The 22,190-nt window shown below is 42.7% G+C and overlaps 1 protein-coding gene across 1 annotated transcript in view; it reads right to left on the reverse strand.

The window, feature by feature from the left end:
* Positions 1 to 2,904: 2,904 nt before the first annotated feature.
* The window catches only part of LOC126272415 (uncharacterized), a 201,167-nt gene continuing 181,881 nt past the window's right edge, over positions 2,905 to 22,190 (reverse strand). The window contains exons 7-8 of the mRNA XM_049975254.1: positions 19,092 to 19,295; positions 2,905 to 3,297 (exon numbers count right to left, since the gene is read on the reverse strand). Of these exons, the coding sequence (XP_049831211.1) occupies positions 19,120 to 19,295 (176 nt within the window). The 3' untranslated portion in view covers positions 2,905 to 3,297; positions 19,092 to 19,119. The remainder of the gene's footprint in view (positions 3,298 to 19,091; positions 19,296 to 22,190) is intronic.

Genomic DNA, 22,190 nt, shown 5'->3' on the forward strand with positions numbered 1-22,190 from the left:
GCTGAGGGCTGCAAATATATAAACATGAGGAATAGAGATAGGAACTGTTAATAAGTCGCGGATTACCTAAAACGCTTTTAAGAATTTTGACTCATTCGAGAATCGATTACAAAACGCTGTTTCTCAACCACAGACGTGGTCTAGTTACATACTACCATGTTACACGCTACAGTTTGGAATCCTCTGGCGGCTGAGGGCTGCAAATATATAAACATGAGGAATAGAGATAGGAACTGTTAATAAGTCGCGGATTACCTAAAACGCTTTTAAGAATTTTGACATAAAATATTTGGAGACACTGCTTTCCAACATGCCCTAGTATTTATTGTAATATATATCCATAACAGTTAATTAATCAGATAATTAATTTCGGTCAACATGCTGTCCCTCAGGCCTGAGTGAATACAATATACTACATAATTCGTGTCACTGCATGTGTAGAAGGTACAGTCACATTAAGAGTACACTCTCCTCAATCAGCTCATAAAGTAAGAGATTTTCACAATTATTTCGGAAAAACTAATGAAGGAATCTTAGTAATGCTTTTTGCACATTCTTTATTGAAATACAGTGTATCTTCGTCTGACATAATGGATTGCAGGCACACTAAAAAAGAAATTTGGCTGAATTACTCCTTTGCCATGTTTGCAAGGAGTAACTGGAAAATATTTTTTAATTTTAATTTATACGTTATTTACTGCAGGAAACGTGACCAAAGACACACAACAAAACTTAATCATTGTTTCAAACGTCCGCCACTTTATTGTTTTGACGTATTCAAAACACTGTGCTATTACACAGTGCGCAATGTCCTGTATATTAGAAAAATGGTTTTTTCTTTAATTTTGGATATCATTGGCTGACTGAAGGCCTTCCGTCACAGACCCGCCTCATTTTGGAAAAAGGAACTTTAACTCCTCGGATGGGGCGCTTAATGAATATTCATTTTCTTCACAAAATCAGAATACGTTGTCCAAACATCAATACACAATCTATAAGGAGATTTGCGTTTATTGCTTCAATAGTTTTCCTAAAATAGTCGTGAAAATCGCTTACATCGTAGGATAATTGAGGAGATTGTACCATTAATCAGTCACACAAGGTTCCGTCACAAAATCAGAAAAATTTAATACTGTGGATATAATTAGGGACTACAAGTTGACAGTTTCCGTACACGGAGAATACTGCCGCACGAGTTGCAACATGTTCGTAATAATTTTCCACAGCCATCCAGCAAATATTTATTTTATGATATATTCGGTCACGGATCACTTCGTGTCTTGAATGTGTGAACATATGGTGCGTAATGATGTCCACGTACACAAAAATATTTCAATTTTGTGACGAAGCTTGTAAGGCTCATTAATGTGACTGTACCATCTTTATACATAATGACACGAATTATGAAGAACACTGCATTTACTCAGGTCATCGTTGACCGTAATTAATTATCTGGTTAATAAACTTTTGTGGTGCGTGAGCGGATATGTAATAAAATAAATAAAGCTACACATAGAAAGTGTGGAACGTCGATTATCAACAAATAATATATGTTGATAATTTGAACTCAGCGAAACACAAAGTCTACAAGGTATTTAGGAGCTCTGCAGCTTCGGAGTGGTTAGCTTTATGTTAAAGAAACAAGTTAAGTATACGGCTGTAAAAATTTCGGGAACAGTGAACCTGAAATTATATAACGTGGAGTGTTTGGGGCACATTAGGAAATCACTAACACAGAAAGAGATTTAAAATGGACTATTTTACATCCGTCACTTCCAACGGAGAAGGTAACTCGATAACTTACATCACTTTTGCAGAAGTCAGGTAATGCAGGCTGTGACTTGGGCTGTATGATCGGACTAGTTACTGAACTCACCGTAATGTGATGTTCAAAAAGAAAATGGAATTCAAGAGATTAGTTCAGCTTCGGGAACAATTTCGTCTCTCTTAACCGGTTTTGAGTTTTTTGATTGACGAATTAACAAAGTCAGTTTATTCTCATAGCAGGTTGAACGTTTAAAGACATGCAAAAGCCACGAGGACGGAATACACTAGCTTAGGTCAAACTTTTACTGAAACCAAAAAGCTAATGTTGTTTCTAGTGAGAGTCACATAACTATCTATAATTTGTTGTTGCTGAGTAATATTGTGACAGACTGATAATGATAGAAAAATTATCAGATGGTCAAGGAGGAAGAGAAAAGATCGTATTTACGGGAAGGGATACTGTGGTGTCACATTTTCTAAAGCATTTTGGTACAGTTAACTGAACCTTGGATAGAGTAGTAAAATGGAATAAAGTTGTGTACTGTACAATAAGGTAACCGTGGTTTTGTACGTCCATCCTTGTGCTTGGTTGTCTGCGTGACTTTGGGCTTTCACTTACGTTATAAAAGGAAGCACCTGCAGCCGTTGTTTTGATGTTATTTTATTACATTGTATCCGGTTAAGATGACTCAATACGCGATCTTGAAGCCTTGCTGAAGTTATGAAATTCGATCTAATAAACGATTCCATCATTGGCCAACATCTATGAACTGGCTTCCGTAGAATACTGTAACAGTGATGATGTGCCTGGAACCATCAACAACTAACCGACTCTCAGGTGTTCTAAATTTTATGTACTCACCACACCAGTGCACAACACGTAACATACTGCTGAGCTGGACATTTCAATGAAACATGTAGGGGATAGAAACTCTCGCCTGTCTGTTCACAGCATTCTTTCTTGTTCTAAATACAGTGCGGCATCTGTCCGAATAGTACCACAATAAATTACTCAATAATTTCAAGGGCAACTTTGAGGTATACTGTGTGGTATTCGCAAGATTTGAAGAGCTTGTTATGAGAATGACAACCATTATTGCACAGCAAATCGGAACTAAGATTCATACAACCAGGATTACTGTAAAATATGTTGATTTATTATAAATTAGAATCGATTAAAATAGTCTCTTAATCACTATTAGTGACTACTCTGTTAGGTTGTTATTGCGCTATAGACATGCTCTAGTTAGATTCACAGAATTATGAAAAATAACGAAGTATGTTCGATACGCGTGAGGTTAGTCTCTGTTGTACAAAAATATTCGGTGGCGTGCCGGCAACGCCTGTAGTGTGCAGGCATCACTCGTTAATGTCCACCACGATCTGGTCCCGAAGCGTCCTGCGGGCAGCACACACTTTGCAGCACAGTATGGATCCGGGCGCCGATCCAGCCGACATCCACAAGGTGAATATTTTCTCATCTGTTTCACTCCCAACGATGAGCCTGACAGATATGTTCACAGCAACGTCCTAAAAAGGAGAAAAAAATTTAAGTATAATTATGAATACATTACAGCAAATTTAAAGTCACTGCTATCATTAACTACTGGATGTTAATGTAAATGTGGTTAATTGGACTACATATAGGCTAACAATTGCCGTGAAATGAAACGACATTCAAGATTTAGTTTCACATAAATTGTGTATCTGTGGGAACAATAAGGGATTTAACCTTCTCATTGTGAGCGTACGTTATCATTAACAACCAAGGGAACTGTCAGTAAAAGGTGTGTATTTGGCTACATAGCTTTCGCAAATAACATTTTCACTTGCATGTTTAAAGTCTTATGTTGTAACTAGTTCCAACACTTGGTCTCTTCATCTGACACAAGTAAAAACTTAAAATGAGAATACCGAATGTCCATTATTGTACAATAGATAGTGTTCATTAATACGTTCTTCAGCTTAAGCTGAGGCTGAGCTGAACATTCCGTGGTGGATTTTTTCACGTGAACGGAGTTTGTATTATAGCACAGGTAACATACAAGTTTTACTTTAACATCGGTTATATTTCATAGTTGACCCGTTTACGTATTTATAGAATTTTCCCACCAAAGAAACAATCCGCGATGACGTCTCGGCAGCCTCATAATGTTTTTGATACACAAACTAATGCGGGATGTTCACGAAATGCATTCATATAGTCTGATTAAGAAAAGTATGAAACGTTTGTAAGATTGTTTTAGGGTAGGCTGTTCCGGGAAATAACTGTTAAAGAAAACATTGCGCCGTTATGAATTGAAATAGCATTTGTGTTAGCCAATGGACCCGCTGCGCACGAAATTCAAGCAAACTGCCAGAGATGGTATTAACAAACGTGTTCCTCAATTTCTACAAGAGAACCACACAAAAATTGGACATGGATAGTAGTAAGGATCTAACCCGAACCAGCTGCTGAACTCTAGCATCTACGTTGTTGGAACAACTGCCACCAATCGCATATGGCAGACCTCTCATCCTACTTGACTAACGTCAATGATAATTAAATCAGAGGTGGCGTAAAGTACCTAATTTGTTTCTTAACCGTCGTTTCGCTGCACAAACTAACCTGCAAAATACTTAGAAACTCTTTAGACCATTTATGACCACCTGGTATATCGAGTATCAAAAATAATTCACCACGTCACTGGACATAAATATTCGAATCATATTTAGAAACTTAGAAACAAGCCAATCCTCTTACACAAATTATAATCGGCGGCTAAATCAGAGGAGTAAGATATACAATAGGCTCAGTTCCACAGTTTATACAAGCTGTCAAAAAGGAGGCCACGTCCATTAATCCTAACCGCAATGAAAGAAACGGTGTCTGTGCTCATTGACGCAGTGTGCTGGTAGTGGAGGCAGGGCAGGATCAGAGGAATGGTAATTGACAAGAAAATAAAGAAACAAGCAAGGAAGACAGCTTAAGAAGTAATCGTGACTCGAACGTGTTTTTCTGCCTCTCGTTTCCCTAATTATGCCTGCGAGACAAAGTATTTCCATCAGCCGCTGACAGTAAGGGGACTTCGTTGTGATAGTGTCATTTCTACAGCGTCATTTCCGCCTAGTGGTTTCTTAAAGAAATGACTCCCACCGAAGAGATGTCTGTTGGTAACAAGGATTATGTGACAACAGTGGGCTTGGTTCACACTGTTGCAGCCTGAGCAGGTGGTTCATGTTCAACAAGAGAGTTATTGCTGCTGCTTCTATATAGTATAGTAGTTCTGAAGGGCGCAGCAGCGGGTCGGTACTGGCGCAAATAAACTATTTTTCTAAACTTCTCTGATTTTGTTGATTTATGTCGAATGAGGATTGGAATAAGAGTGAGCTAGAGTCCGACAAAGTGTTTGATACAATAATATGTGAAACGGGGAATGGATATCATATCATGCTATCTAACCTCAATTTTCTGCCAACAAACGCCTTCAATGAAACTTACGCATGTTATTTTGAAAAAATATGAAATTGTTTTTTGTGCCAACTACAGCAGAGATAATGAAACAGTGAAGCGATAGAAGACGCTTGCATGAGTAAGAATTTTGAAGAGCACTGACACAGCTTCCCATTAAAATATTGAGCAAAATTTCTGAAAATGTGGTTTCAGAGATGCTTACCCAAACATCGAAACACCTTTGAAGCTATTTATAACAATGTCAGTGACTGTACCAACTTCTGTTCGCTGTTACAGCCAATTTAAGATGACAAAAACTTCTTAATGATGAATACGAGAGAAATCAAGCTGTCAACAGAAAACGAAACAGCCGCTGAAAGCAGACACACTAGGCAGGGATATTTAGTCAACTAGTAATTATGGCCACTATTTTTTTATTCGCAATTAGTAACTTATTCACTATTAATAAATGTTTGGGAAAATGAAATTTGTTCTTTTTTTATTCATTACACTAAAACCAAGTAGCTGATGTGAACAATAAGTTAAAGACTTTGTTTCACTTTTAGGTTCTAAATTACTAACACAATGGTAATTTAATTACTTTTGTGCAAAATTTTATAAGTTCATGTTCGTAATCGTTTTCAATTATGGTAAAATATAGTGCGCCTACTAATACAATTGTAAGATTAGCTTGAACTGCATTGAAAAAAATGTAGAAAAGTAGCTTCATGGCGTGGGACGAGGCGGAACTGTTGTCTGCCAGGGTCGTAGGATCCCCTCGGTATGGCTTTGCGTGAGAGAATATTCGTAAAATCGCAGCTGCGTGAAGCAACTCATATGCATTTCTCGAGCCATTCGGAGTGTGGTCTACATGAAGAAGAATAGATTATGAGGTTTTACCATTACCTCGAAAATAGTACCTGCCAGTCACCACGAAACTTGGTGATTCCGTCGGACGTTCGCTACCTCTGCCCTATTCAATGTTACAGTCATTTTCCCATAATGACCTGACAGAGACCCATAGGTCGAAGAAGTCTGAACTGGGCAGGTAAAGAAACTTTCACCCTAATGTTCGCTTCGTCATAAATCTGGAAATACCAGTCACACAACGACTGCTTCATCAGAGGAAGAGAGAGAAGACAGTGGGTGAATGTCTCAATGGGGCAAAATTTCATAACTCAAAGAAGTTGCGCTTTGACTGTGTCGTGTGCGGAGTCAGCAGGAGCTTTGTCATGGGGCGAAAACACCCCAACTGAACGCTTCGCATGTCTCTTCATCTCAATAGTCTCCTGTAAGGTGTTATAGAGAACTCGGTCTTATATTCCTGTGACTGTGTGTCGGTTACGACCATAATCAGTGAGTTCATCACCATAGCAATTCTTTCCAGAATGAGATTTTCACTCTGCAGTGGAGTGTGCGCTGAATGGGGAAGGTAGGAGACGAGATACTGGCAGAAGTAAAGAAGTGAGTACCGGGCGTGAGTCGTGCTACGGTAGCTCAGATGGTAGAGCACTTGCCCGCGAAAGGCGAAGGTCCCGAGTTCGAGTGTCGGTCGGGCATACAGTTTTAATATGCCAGGAAGTTTCACATCAAGTCTTGCTCAGGTAATGGAGCTTTGCCGTTTTACTCGGAGAGGAACCAACATGTCTTCACTGCTCGCTTTACTCCTTAAGCTCCAGGTCATAGTCATACACCCAACAAGTGTCCATGGCGATGATGTGGCTAAAGAAGATATGAGCACTGCTATGACACAGCCACATTATTCTCGGCTTTTCTGTAAGTGTGATCAGGTGCAGGAACCAGAGGATGCTGATCAGTGAAATTTACAATTCGTGGGAGACTGATTCATAGCTAATTATCAGTGTTCTAATATCACGTCGAATAAGCTGGAAGTGTGGCTTTCTCTTGCGTCTTCCCGATTTTTCACACAGAGATGGTCTTTGTCACTAAGACCTATTTGACCAGTGTGAAAGTGTTTGTGCCATATAATTTACTGTTAAATGTCAACGGCCTTGCCGCAGTGGCAACACCGATTCCCGTCAGATCACCGAGTTAAGCGCTGTCGGGCTGGGCTAGCACTTGAGTGGGTGACCATCCGGTCTGCCGAGCGTTGTTGGCAATTGGGGTGCACTCAGTTCTTGTGGGGCAAACTGAGGAACTACTTGATTGAGAAGTGGAATCTCCGGTCTCGGAAACTGACATAGGGCCGGGAGAGTGGTGTGCTGACCACATGTCCCTCTATATCCATCGAGTGACGCCTGTGGTCTGAGAATGACACGGTGGCCGGTCGATACGTTTGGGCCTTCGTGACCTGTTCGGGAGGAGTTTAGTTAAGTTTTAATCACTGTTGCATATGATGGTGCAGTATAGCTGTACACTTCAACCAGTTAAGCGCGGAATGTATCGACTTTCCTTCATTTGCAGAAAAAGAATTATTGCATAATCCCATTTTAATATAACGTGCTGCACCACTTTGAAATTGCTTCAATACTGGCGAACTATGGTACTGTAGTTCGGGATTTCTACGTATGTCAGTATTAGAGACATGTGCCTGTAAACTAGCATATAATTAATTACTTGATGCTTATCTTTTTGGTCTGAGAATAAAAATTTTGTGATTAATGAATGTGCTTTGTAGGATAATTCAGATCAATGTGACGTTCCCCATTGTGGAAGTGAGTAAAGAAACATGAACCGATGGAAACATTGAAAAGGTGAGGACCGCTTTCTCAGAACTCAATGTGTTGTTGTTGTTGTCTTCAATCCTGAGACTGGTTTGATGCAGCTCTCCATGCTACTCTATCCTGTGCAAGCTTATTCATCTCCCAGTATCTACTGCAACCTACATCCTTCTGAATCTGCTTAGTGTATCAATCTCTTGGTCTCCCTCTACGATTTTTACCCTTCACGCTGCCCTCCAATACTAAATTGGTGATCCCTTGATGCCTCAGAACATGTCCTTCCAAACGATCCCTTCTTCTGGTCAAGTTGTGCCACAAACTTCTCTTCTCTCCAATCCTATTCCATACCTCCTCCTTAGTTATGTGATCTACCCATCTAATCTTCAGCATTCTTCTGTAGCACCACATTTCGAAAGCTTCTATTCTCTTATTGTCCAAACTATTTATCGTCCATGATTCACTTCCATACATGGCTACACTCCATACAAATACTTTCAGAAAAGACCTCCTGATACTTAAATCTATACTCGATGTTAACAAATTTCTCTTCTTCAGAAACGCTTTCCTTGACATTGCCAGTCTAGATTTTATGTCCTCTCTACTTCGACCATCATCAGTTATTCTGCTCCCCAAATAGCAAAACTCCTTTACTACTTTAAGTGTCTCATTTCCTAATCTAATTCCCTCAGCATCACCAGAGTTAATTCGACTACATTAGATTATCCTCGTTATGCTTTTGTTGATGTTCATCTTATATCCTCCTTTCAAGACACTGTCCATTCCATTGAAATGCTTTTCCGAGTCCTTTGCTGTCTCTGACAGAATTACAATGTCATCGGCGAACCTCAAAGTTTTTATTTCTTCTCCATGGATTTTCATACCTACTCGGAACTTTTCTTTTGTTTCCTTTACTGCTTGCTCAATATACAGATTGAATAACATCGGGGAGAGGCTACAACCCTGTCTCACTCCCTTCCTAACTATTGCTTCCCTTTCATACCGCTCGACTCTTATAACTGAAACCTGATTTCTGCACAAATTGGAAAGAGCCTTTCGCTCCCTGTATTTTACCCCTGCCACCTTTAGAATTTGAAAGAGAGTATTCCAGTCAACATTGTCAAAAGCTTTCCCTAAGTATACAAATGCTAGAAACGTAGGTTTGCCTTTCCTTAATCTTTCTTCTAAGATAAGTCGTAAAGTCAGTATTGCCTCACGCGTTCCAGTATTTCTACGGAATCCAAACTGATCTTCCCCGAGATCGGCTTCTACTAGTTTTTCCATTCGTCTGTAAAGAATTCGTGTTAGTATTTTGCAGCTATGGCTTATTAAACTGATTGTTCGTTAATTTTCACATCTGTCAACACCTGCTTTCTTTGGGATTGGAATAATTATATTCTTCTGGAAGTCTGAGGGTATTTTGCCTGTCTCATACATCTTGCTCACCAGATGGTAGAGATTTGTCAGGACTGTCTTTCCCAAGGCCGTCAGTAGTTCTAAAGGAATGTTGTCTACTCCGGGGGCCTTGTTTCGACTCAGGTCTCTCAGTGCTCTGTCAAACTCTTCACGCAGTATCGTATGTCCCATTTCACCTTCATCTACATCCTCTTCCATTTCCATAACATTGTCCTCAAGTACATCGCCGTTGTATAGACCCTCTATATACTCCTTCCACCTTTCTGCTTTCCCTTCTTTGCTTAGAACGGGGTTTCCATCTGAGCTCTTGATGTTCATACAAGTGGTTCTCTTATCTCCAAAGGTCTCTTTAATTTTCCTGTAGGCAGTATCTATCTTACCCTAGTGAGATAAGCTTCTATATCCTTACATTTGTCCTCTAGCCATCCGTGCTTAACCATTTTGCACTTCCTGTCGATCTTATTTTTGAGGCGTTTTTTATTCCTTTTTGCCTGCTTCATTTATTGCATTTTCATATTTTCTCCATTCATTAATTAAATTCAATATTTCTTCTGTTACCCAAGGATTTATACTAGCCCTCGTCTTTTTACCTACTTGATCCTCTGCTGCCTTCACTACTTCATCCCTCAAGGCTACCCTGATACTCTGTCCAACCTCTGGTTCTTTCAGTTTATCCAGGTCCCATCTCCTTAAATTCCCACCTTTTTGCAGTTTCTTCAGTTTTAATCTACAGGTCATAACCAATAGATTGTGGTCAGAGTCCACATCTGCCCATGGAAATATCTTACAATGTAAAACCTGGTTGCTAAATCTCTGTCTTACCATTATATGATCTATCTGATACCTTTTATTATCTCCAGGGTTCTTCCATGTACACAACCTTCTTTCATGATTCTTAAACCAAGTGTTAGCTATGATTGAGTTGTGCTCCGTGAAAAATTCTACCAGGCGGCTTCCTCTTTCATTTCTTATCCCCAATCCATGTCCACCTACTACGTTTCCTTCTCTCCCTTTTCCTACACTCGAATTCCAGTCACCCATGACTATTAAATTTTCATCTCCCTTCAATATCTGAATAATTTCCTTTATTTCATGATACATTTCTTCACTTTCTTCGTCATCTGCTGACCTAGTTTGCATATAAACTTGTACTACTGTAGTAGGTGTGGGCTTCGTATCTATCTTGGTCACAATTATGCGTTCACTATGCTGTTTGTAGTTGCCTACCCTCATTCCTACTTTCCTATTCATTATGAAACCTACTCCCGCATTACCCCTATTTGATGTAGTGCTTATAACCCTGTAGTCACCTGACCATAAGTCTTGTTCCTCCTGCCACCGAACTTCACAAATTCCCACTATATCTAACTTTAACCTATCCATTTCCCTTTTTAAATTTTCTAACCTACCTGCCCGATTAAGGGATCTGACATTCCACGCTCCGATCCGTAGAACGCCAGTTTTCTTTCTCCTGATAACGACATTCTCTTGAGTAGTCCCCGCCCAGAGATCCGAATGGGGGACTATTTTACCTCCGGAATATTTTACCCAAGAGGACGCCAATATCATTTAATCATACAGTAAAGCTGCATGCCCCCGGGAAAAATTACGGCCGTAGTTTCCCCTTGCTTTTAGCCGTTCGCAGTACCAGCACAGCAAGGCCGTTTTGGTTAATGTTGCAAGGCCTGGCCAGTCAATCATCCAGACCGTTGCCCCTGCAACTACTGAAAAGGCTGCTGCCCCTCTTCAGGAACCACACGTTTTTCTGGCCTCTCAACAGATACTCCTCCGTTGTGGTTGCACCTAAGGTTAGGCATTGTAATTGCATAATGTTGAACTTTCACATCAACCCTTGATCCACGTTTTAGCAAAATCCAATTGCTGCTGCGTGTATAAACACTCCAAATCACAAGGCTTTAGCAAAACTCGATATTAACATTTTTACAATTACAGAAAAAGTCGGCAAATGCAATACAACTTCTCTCTACTGTCTCGGCTTTGTTTTCGTAGCAGGCAGTTAACAGTAATGCAGTATATTTATTACCTTAAGCGATGTTACTCATTGTTTTATGAATATACGAGGGTCAGTCAAAAAGTAATGCCTCCTATTTTTTTTCTACGTTTAATTGTCAGGAAATTTAAATGCAATTACATAGGTTGAAAACCACAACATTGAGGATCATTTTGTCATTTTTCAATGTAATCTCCGCCAATCTCTACAGTTTTGGTCCATCTTTGAACAAGGGCATGTATCCCAGCACGGTAAAAATCACAGCTCTGCTTCCTAAGCCATTGACGCACGGATGTTTTGACGGCCTCCTCATCTTCAAAATGAATCCCACGATGAGCTTCTTTTAGTGGCCCGAACAGATGGAAGTCTGATGGTGCCAGGTCAGGGCTGTATGGGGGATGAGGCAAAACTTCCCATCCAATTTTGACAATCTCGTCAGAGGTGTGACGACTGGTGTGTGGTCTTGCATTGTCATGCAAAAGAAGAACATCTGCCATTGATTTTGTTAGGCGAACTCGCTGAAGACGTGCTTTAAGTTTTTTGAGGGTTGTGACGTATTGAACAGAATTTATTGTGCATCCCTGCTCCAAAAAATCAACCAGAATCACACCCTCTGTATCCCAGAAAACTGTTGCCATAACTTTCCCTGCCGATCGCACAGTTTTGAATTTTTTCTTCCTCGGCGAGCTTGTGTGACGCCACTCCATTGACTGCCTCTTTGATTCGGGTTCAAAAAAATGCACCCATGTTTCGTCCCCGGCCTGCCGCTCCGCTTTTCGTCAGTCAACGGTGTTTGCCCTTCAGCTTCCTTACAACGACGAACCCATCGTCTAACAGTGCTGACATCCACTGTCACAACACCATACACCTTCTTCAGTCTTTCATGAATGCGTATGGGCGTTTCACCTTCTGCATTCAAGAATTCAATCACACAACGCTGTCTCAAACGAACATCGATGTCGGCCATCTTACAAACTTCTGCTGTGCTGCCACCTGTTGACACAGAAAGTTACTACTGCAGTGAATTGCAGAAGAAGGTTTGAGGAATGGCGCCAAATTCAAATTTTTCACTTAACTTAATTTTTTTAAGTAGAAAAAAAATGGGAGGCATTACTTTTTGACCGACCCTCGTATACTGGCGGGAATTGTTTTGCAACCAGACTTCATTGTCGTCGAAATACCTGCAGGTGACTTTTAGGCAAATACTCACTTGACGCTAAGTTGTACTTCTACAGAGTACTGCATCCGGAAGCAGAATGGACGATGATACTTGCGAGTTTGAAAATGGTATACAGGTCAACAAAATTTTCGGATGGAAGAAAATACCGATTCAAGAACTTAAAACCATATAAAAGAACCTATCATTAAATGCAGTTTCACATTAAAAAGCTAAAAGAATGAAAGAAAGCGAAGCTGCTGAACTCTGCTACAAAGATGTTTCTCACTTTCATTATCACATGACATCATTAAATAAAATGGTTCAAGATATGTTTCTGTAAAAATTTCTTAATATTTCTTCACTTCAGCGCGGAGTAGTGGACACCCAGAAAGCAAAAACGAAGTAAGTGTGACAGTGAAGTATACTACTAGAAAAAGGTGCGCAGGAATCATGCCTGTTTGTGCTGCCACTTTTCAAGAAGTATCCGACATGTAAAAGGATAGGTTATCCTGTGTATCAAGCAGGTTCCATGGAAGAGGTAGGTTGCCGGAGGAAAGAAGAGGAGGTGACAGAACAGGAAACTATTACAAGGAGATAATTATTGCCATTAAGAAAGACACAGAGAGCCACAATGGATGGGAGAATCTACGAGATGTTATTTGCCTTCAGAGCTACGTCAATAAAATGTCGAAGAAATTCTGCGAAGAAATAAAATACTGAGGAGTCGAACATTGCGCCTTATCAAAAGACGAGCAGATAGTTTTCAAACCTTTCAATCTATCGTTCAGCGCACCTCGTACCGACATCTACTCCAGATATAACTTTTATTTAATGTAAATAAAGACTCAAACATGTCTGCAGAAGAAGAATGAACTATGAACTAGCTACAGATTGCATGAAATTCGTGCAAAGCGGTTTTGTCATATAATGAAGAAAAATAATCCAACTGTAATTAAGATTTGCTTTGAAATGTAGCAAAACCAGCCTATTCCTAAACTATCATTCAGTGAGGTTCGCTATGCCATACAAGTATGGTTACACAATCTGTGCATCACGATCAATACTAAGGAGCAAAAAAAAAAAAAAAGTAAGAAAAGCATCGTGGTCTACAACTGATTGGAGACAGAATCTTCAAGAAGATATAATCAAGATGCTTCAGCTTTCCTGGACTTTCTTTCTGACTTATATAAAAAAAAACTGAATGATGGCACCAGTTCTATACATCTGTTCTCAAGTTCTTGCAGCAGCCAAAATAAAAATAGTTTTATGATCGCGATCCTTACAGCATTCTTGGAAAACAGTACAAAATTGAGTAATGTTCGTCACTTCTTCCCTATTAGTGGATATAGCTACATGCCTCCAGACCGAGTGTTTCTTAGAACTGAAAAATTACACAGAAAAAGAAAGCATCTCGTCTCCTAAAGAATATTATGATATTTTAGAAGAGGATAGTACTCTCAGAATACTAAACAAAGACTGAACGGTATAAAATCTGAAAAATAGTGCACAGAAAATTCCAAAAGCCAAGCTACGATTCAAAACAAAAGCCAGCGTGTCATTTCATATAAAGAGAAAAAAAAACATTGTTACTGTGTTAATAAGTGAAGCGTACTCTAGAGACCTAGAACTAGTTTACATCCTGAGACGAAAGAAACTGTTCCATCCAATAGTAATAACAACAATCCTTTTGGCAAAAGGAATATGGTACGCATAGAAAATAAAAAAGGTTTGCCCCAGGATAAAGTATTTTTAAATTACACATAATGGAAAGAAATTTTACAAAGTCGTTTTAGACGAACAACGTGGAGATATGTGAGGGAAAAATTGACAGTAACAATGTGATTGTAACATGCAACATATTTTCTGTTATTCCCTTTATACTTCATGTAATACTGAGGATGGTCATGTAAACTAAACTAATTACACTCCTGGAAATGGAAAAAAGAACACATAGACACCGGTGTGTCAGAACCACCATACTTGCTCCGGACACTGCGAGAGGGCTGTACAAGCAATGATCACACGCACGGCACAGCGGACACACCAGGAACCGCGGTGTTGGCCGTCGAATGGCGCTAGCTGCGCAGCATTTGTGCACCGCCGCCGTCAGTGTCTGCCAGTTTGCCGTGGCATACGGAGCTCCATCGCAGTCTTTAACACTGGTAGCATGCCGCGACAGCGTGGACGTGAACCGTATGTGCAGTTGACGGACTTTGAGCGAAGGCGTATAGTGGGCATGCGGGAGGCCGGGTGGACGTACCGCCGATTTGCTCAACACGTGGGGCGTGAGGTCTCCACAGTACATCGATGTTGTCGCCAGTGGTCGGCGAAATGTGCACGTGCCCGTCGACCTGGGACCGGACCGCAGGTCTTTTAACTTCGAATTATAATTCCGCTTCTCAAAGTCTTTTTTATTTGTGTCATTTCTTCTTCGACGTACAGATTGAACAGTAGGGTCGAAATATAACATCCCTTTCTTAAACCCTTTTTAATCGGCGGTCTTCGTTCTCGGTCTTCCGCTCTTGTTGTTCCCTCTTTGCTCTTGTACGTGTTATATACACCCGTCTCTCCCAACAGCACCGCGGACGCAGGTTCGAATCCTGGCTCGGGCATGGATGTATGTGATGTCCTTAGGTTAGTTAGGTTTAAGTAGTTCTAAGTTCTAGGGGACTAATGACCTCAGATGTTAAGCCCCATAGTGCTCATAGCCTGCCGGCCGCGGTGGTCTCGCGGTTCTAGGAGCTCAGTCCGGAACCGCGCGACTGCTACGGTCGCAGGTTCGAATCCTGCCTCGCGCATGGATGTGTGTGATGTCCTTAGGTTAGTTAGGTTTAAGTAGTTCTAAGTTCTAGGGGACCGATGACCACAGATGTTAACTCCCATAGTGCTCAGAGCCATTTTTTGCTCATAGCCATTTGAACCATTTTTTCTCCCAATAGCTTACCGTTGATTTCCTCAGAGTTTCGAACATCTTGCACCATTTGATGTTGTCAAAGGCTTTTTACAGGTCGGCAAATCCTACGAACGTGTATTGACCTTTCTTTAGTCTTCCTTCCATTATCAACCGTAACGTCAGAACTGCCTCTCTGGTGCCTTTATCTTTCCAAGACCACACTGATTGTCATCTAGCACATTGTCAATCTTCTTTTCTATTCCTCTGTGTATTATTCTTGTCTACAACATGGATTCATAAGCTGTTAAGTTGATGGTATGATAATTCTCATAGTTGTTGGTTCTTGTACTCATCGAAACTGTGTGAGTGATACACTCCTGGAAATGGAAAAAAGAACACATTGACACCGGTGTGTCAGACCCACCATACTTGCTCCGGACACTGCGAGAGGGTAGTACAAGCAATGATCACACGTACGGCACAGCGGACAAACCAGGAACCGTGGTGTTGGCCGTCGAATGGCGCTAGCTGCGCAGCATTTGTGCACCGCCGCCGTCAGTGTCACCCAGTTTTCCGTGGCATACGGAGCTCCATCGCCGTCTTTAACACTGGTAGCATGCCGCGACAGCGTGGACGTGAACCATATGTGCAGTTGACGGGCATGCGGGAGGCCGGGTGGACGTACCGCCGAATTGCTCAACAAGTTTTGCGTGAGGTCTCCACAGTACATCGATGTTGTCGCCAGTGGTCGGCGGAAGGTGCACGTGCCCGTCGACCTCTGACCGGACCGCAGCGACGTACGGATGCACGCCAAGACCGTAGGATCCTACGCAGTGCCGTAGGGGACCGCACCGCCACTTCCCAGCAAATTAGGGACACTGTTGCTCCTGAGGTATCGGCGAGGACCATTCGCAACCGTCTCCATGAACCTGGGCTACGGTCCCGCACACCGTTAGGCCGTCTTCCGCTCACGCCCCAACATAGTGCAGCCCGCCTCCAGTGGTGTCGCGACAGGCGTGAATAGAGGGACGAATGGAGACGTGTCGTCTTCAGCATGAGAGTCGCTTCTGCCTTGGTGCCAATGATGGTCGTAGGCGTGTTTGGCGCCGTGCAGGTGAGCGCCACAATCAGGACTGCATACGACCGAGGCACACAGGGCCAACACCCGGCGTCATGGTGTGGGGAGCGATCTCCTACAATGGCCGTACACCTCTGGTGATCGTCGAGGGGACACTGAATAGTGCACGGTACATCCAAACCGTCATCGAACCCATCGTTCTACCATTCCTAGACCGGGAAGGGAACGTGCTGTTCCAACAGGACAATGCACGTCCGCATGTATCCCGTGCCACACAACGTGCTCTAGAAGGTGCAAGTCAACTACCCTGGCCAGCAAGATCTCCGGATCTGTCCCCCATTGAGCATGTTTGGGACTGGATGAAGCGTCGTCTCACGCGGTCTGCACGTCCAGCACGAACGCTGGTCCAACTGAGTAGCCAGGTGGAAATGGCATGGCAAGCCGTTCCACAGGACTACATCCAGCATCTCTACGATCGTCTCCATGGGAGAATAGCAGCCTGCATTGCTGCGAAAGGTGGATATACACTGTACTAGTGCCGTCATGGTGCATGCTCTGTTGCCTGTGTCTATGTGCCTGTGGTTCTGTCAGTGTGATCATGTGATGTATCTGACCCCAGGAATGTGTCAATAAAGTTTCCCCTTCCTGTGACAATGAATTCACGGAGTTCTTATTTCAATTTCCAGGAGTGTATGTTAAAATAGTTATCATTGCTATTATTCTATTATGCCACTGTATTTCCTTTACTGTTTAAAAAATGCTACATATAATAATACACTACTGGCCATTCAAATTGCTACACCCAGAAGAAATGTAGATGATAAACGGGTATTCATTGGACAAGTATATTAAACTAGAACTGACGTGTGATTACATTTTCACGCAGTTTGGGTGCATACAACCTGAGAAATCAGTACCCAGAATATCATACCTCTGGCCGTAATAACGGCCTTGATATGCCTGGGCATTGAGTCAAACAGAGCTTGGATGGCGTGTACATGTACAGCTGCCCATGCAGCTTCAAAACGATACCACAGTTCGTCAAGAGTAGTGACTGACGTATTGTGACGATCTAGTTGCTCGTCAAGATTGACCATACGTTTTCATTTCGTGATGATCTGTTGAATGTGCTGTCCACGGCAGCAGTCGAACATTTTCTGTATCCAGAAAGGCCCGTACAGGACCTGCATCATGCGGTCGCGCATTATTCTGCTGAAATGTAGGGTTTCGCAGGGATCGAACGAAGGATGGAGCCACGGGTCGTAACACATCTTAAATGCAGCGCCCCTGTTCAAAGTGCCGTCAATGCGAACGAGAGGTGACCAAGACGTGTAACCAATGGCACCCCATACCATCACGCCGTGTGATACACCAGTATGGCGATGACGAATACACGCTCCAATGTGCGTTCACTCCGATGTCGCCAAACATGGATGCGACCATTACGATGCTGTAAACTGAAACTGGATTCATCAGAAAAAATGACGCTTTGCCGTTCGTGCATTCAGGTTCGTCGTTGAGCACACCATCGCAGGCGCTCCTGAACCCCCCCCCCCCCCCCATTCCATATTCTGCTAACAGTCTTTGGGTGTCGACGAACGCGAGCAGCAGTGTCTCGATGCGATAAACCGCAATCGCGATAGGGTACGCTCCGACCTTTATCAAAATCGGAAACGTGATGGCACACATTTCCCCTCCTTACACGAGGCATCACAACAACGTTTCACCAGGCAACGCCTGTCAACTGCTGTTCGTGTATGAGAAATCGGTTGGAAACTTTCCTTATGTCAGCACCTTGTAGGTATCGCCACCGGCGCCAACCTTGTATGAACGCTCTGAAAAGCTAATCATTTGTATATCAAAGCATCTTCTTCCTCTCGGTTAAATTTCGCGTCTGTAGCAAGTCGTCTTCGTGGTGTAGCAATTTTAATGGCCAGTAGTGTACATGAAAAGATTTAAATTTTACGACAATGAAAGCATATATTAACACTATGGCATATAAAAAATTCGTTCTGGTAAAAGTATACTGCATTAAAGGCGGAAACATATTTAATAACAGCAATAATTATAAGCATTTGTCGACTTTTGACAAAAACTGGAAAAACCAAACGTTAATAAGCTGTTATAAAAACTAAATTTTTATTTATTTCATTTCAACGCTTTACCGATGTCAGTGAGACCTAGTAGTCATGAAAAAATTCAAACGATGAAATATATCTATATAGGAGAATACAGTCGGCCTCAATAGTTGAATGGTCAGTGAGACAGAATGCCATGCTAAAGGATCCTGGTTCGATCCGGTGCTGGATCGGAGATTTTTCTCGGCTTAGGGATAGGGTGTTGTGCTGTCTCCAACATCGTCATTCATTCCCATAGGCACGCACGTCACCGAAGGGGCGTCAACTCAAAAGACTGCCACCAGCCGACAGGTCTACCCGACGGCAGGCTCTAGCCACATGCCATTTCATTTCATTACGTGGAAACCGAACAACTCATTTTAGGAAAAGCAGTACTGTTTCATTTAGCCAGTTTTGAAAGAACTCTCCTCAATTACTCTGCAGGTCCCCGTCTAATTCTCGTTGGAGAGTGGCCCTCACCTAGCTCACACTAAACCCTCGTCTCTGACTGATGTGGCTGCTGAGTGCTTGGAGCTAACCTGTTCATCCGGTCTCTGGCGGCCGCTGTCAGCTGCAGGGGGCGGCGCCGCGGGAGACGGGGCCCAGCGGCGGGGCGTCCCGCCACAGTGGCACCAACCGCACCATCAGCAGTGGCACCAACCACATCACGAGCTGCGGCCAGCGCGCATACCAGTGGCCGCCCGACCACGCGCCATTGTGCTGCACTGCAGCCGGTAGCTCGCCTGCGACCCACACAGTTTCCATGATTACAGAAAATACACGTTTCTCATTTGGACTTACCCTCTCGGTAATTAAAAGTCACCTGTCCCAAGCCATTCTTTTCTCACCTTCCATAAACACAACTTGACCAAATCTACGTGCTTTTATGTTTAAAGACACTAAAGATTTTAGGTGATGTCTACCAGAAGAAGTGCATGAAGCTGTACTCAAACACTGTATCTGATGCTTGGTTTGTACTACAATATGAAGCATGGAGGCTTCTACATTAGACACCTAATAATACTTAGTCCCAAAATATAATACAATGTCATTAATCAACACTGTCAGTTATTCTTTGTTTCAATTTATATTTACAGTCCATTAAGTGATTGCATTTCTATCAAAATATATATAATTAAAATTGAGACAGGTAAATGCTCTCCTAAGTAGTAAATGATGGTGGCACACTAGATCTCACTCTGAACCCTCCTGGCAGATTAAAACAGTGTGCCCGACCGAGACTCGAACTCGGGACCTTTGCCTTCCGCGGGCAAGTGCTCTGCCAACTTTTTTTTATTATCAGATTGACTTGGTATATTTCACGAGAATTCAGACAACCATAGTCAAATCATCATTTAATATTAGCTGCAAAAAGAAAATCAACAAATTAGGTGAAACACAAATAAAACATTTCTTCTGAAGGGGAAGACCAACACGTTACCCCACCCGTATGAATTTTGGATGTATATATATACATGCAAAAGAGAGAGAGAAAAAAAAATTACGAAAAAATACAACAAGGGAGGGGACTCGAGCTCAGGGAAGAAACAGGAATCACAGGGGAACTTAACCAACCCCTTGACGGTTAAACACAAGAAAAAGCATATTCGCAAAAAGCGTTCGGTATTGTGGTAACCGCTGCCATTTCCAATGCGCAGTTGACAGATAATGGTGAAAAACGCGGGGATCTGGGTCATTACCGCCTTCAATGACGTAATGGACATAGTAACCCAAGAGCCAGACAATCGTGTTCGTTTTCGTCTGAGGAAAATAAGAGATGTCCGGATGTAAGAAGATGTCGTCTGGGAATGCGGTTTCAGGCCCTCTAGTAAGAAAAGCTAATTGACGGCGGACCCAGAGCCAATGATCCCGTCCGCAAGCAACTAGCCTGTGAAGTAAGGTGTCAGTTTGATGACATTCCTCACACTGATCAGTCGGACGAAGGCCAATACGAAAAAGACGATCACCAGTAGGTATCAGACGGTAAATGACCTTATACCACGTTGAAACAATCTCCATCGGCAAAATGGGAAGACTAAGATGAGACCAGACCGTTTTCCATGACGTTGACGGGGAAGCCAGTTCAACAGAAGAAGGGAAACATGCTGTACCCCAACGGATTTGTAGCATGTTGGTAGTAATATGCGTCATAGAAAGTATATCAGCACCCAGAATACCGACAAGTACAAAGTATTCACGAATGTGCCGCAATTTAGGATTAATCCGTCCAACATCAACAGGAGGGGTCAGACTGGCCGGCCGGAGGCGGGAAAGTAAACGAGAGGTGACTGAATGCGGAGCCCGCGTACAGGTTAAAACATTGCGGCGGGCAAATAAGATGGACGTCTTCACTTTGATATCTGAAAGACCCAATCCTCCAAGTTTCCGAGGCCTGGCCACAACTTCATACCGGACACGGAAGACATGGCGGCGCCACAGAAATCGACTAGACAGCTGTTTCAGCCTGCGAGCCATCATCGCGGGAAGCGGGAAGACCTGCGCAACGTAGTATATTTTACTGAAGACATAGGTCTCTAAAACCCGTGCCTTGTGAAGGAGGCTAAGGGAACGGCGGTCATGTTCAAGGATCGCCCCGTGAACACGACTCGTAACCTCACGCCAATTTAGTGCCGCCATTTTGATCGGATTACGATCCACTATGATCCCCAAGGTCTTGTGGCGATCGACAACAGTCGCCCAAGGAATGACGACATGATCAAAGCCTCTCAACGGCAGGAACGTGCATTTGCGATCATTAATGCGAGCACCAGCAAGACCACAAAATGAATCCAAGGTATCCTTAAGCCGCGGTATATCCTCGGCATGTCGTACTAAAACCATGACGTCATCGGCGTATGCACGGACTGCAAAAATTTCCCCCAATATATTCCAGCCACGTAAGTGCATGGTGAGATGGCGAAGTAAGGGCTCTAAGGATAGAACAAAAAGTGACATGGATAAGGGGCTTCCCTGGGGTAACCCCCGTCTGATCGATATCCGGGGGGTAGGGTGACCGTTCACAATCACCGAGACACTGATACCGGTAAAAAGATTAGTTAAGACTTGTCGAGCATCATTATTAAAGCCGACAGCGGTGAGCACTCTCGATAAAAAATCATGGCTGACGCGATCGAACGCTTTTTGGAAATCAAGAAAAAGCAAAGCCCCTGGGATATTAGCGGCAGCCGCCACCGAGATTACATCGCGACATTCGAGAACGGAAGTCAGTATCGTGCGTCCAGGCACACAGCTTTGGTGGGCGGCAATAATGGTATCGAGCAGCTTAGAGAGACGGATATTAATTGCTCGAGCGACAAGTTTATAATCAAAGTTAAGGAGAGTAATAGGACGGAGGGAATCAATTGCAGGTCGACCTGTGGATTTCGGGAGGAGGACCATTCTGCCTTCCTGAAAAGGAGCAGGAAGTGAGACTCCCCGCATCACTTCATTTACCATTGACGTTAAGGTGTCACCAATGAGCGGCCAAAATTGAACATAGAAACCCTTAGGAATACCATCTAATCCAGGCGACTTGCGGGACTGCGATCCTGCAACAACATCATATATGTCATCCTTCTGAAAGGGACGCAGAAAGGCGTCGTTTAATTGAGGAGTGACGACGCGAGGCAGCAAGGAGG

Source organism: Schistocerca gregaria, chromosome 5 (assembly GCF_023897955.1).
Source record: "Schistocerca gregaria isolate iqSchGreg1 chromosome 5, iqSchGreg1.2, whole genome shotgun sequence".
Lineage (NCBI taxonomy): Eukaryota > Metazoa > Arthropoda > Insecta > Orthoptera > Acrididae > Schistocerca > Schistocerca gregaria.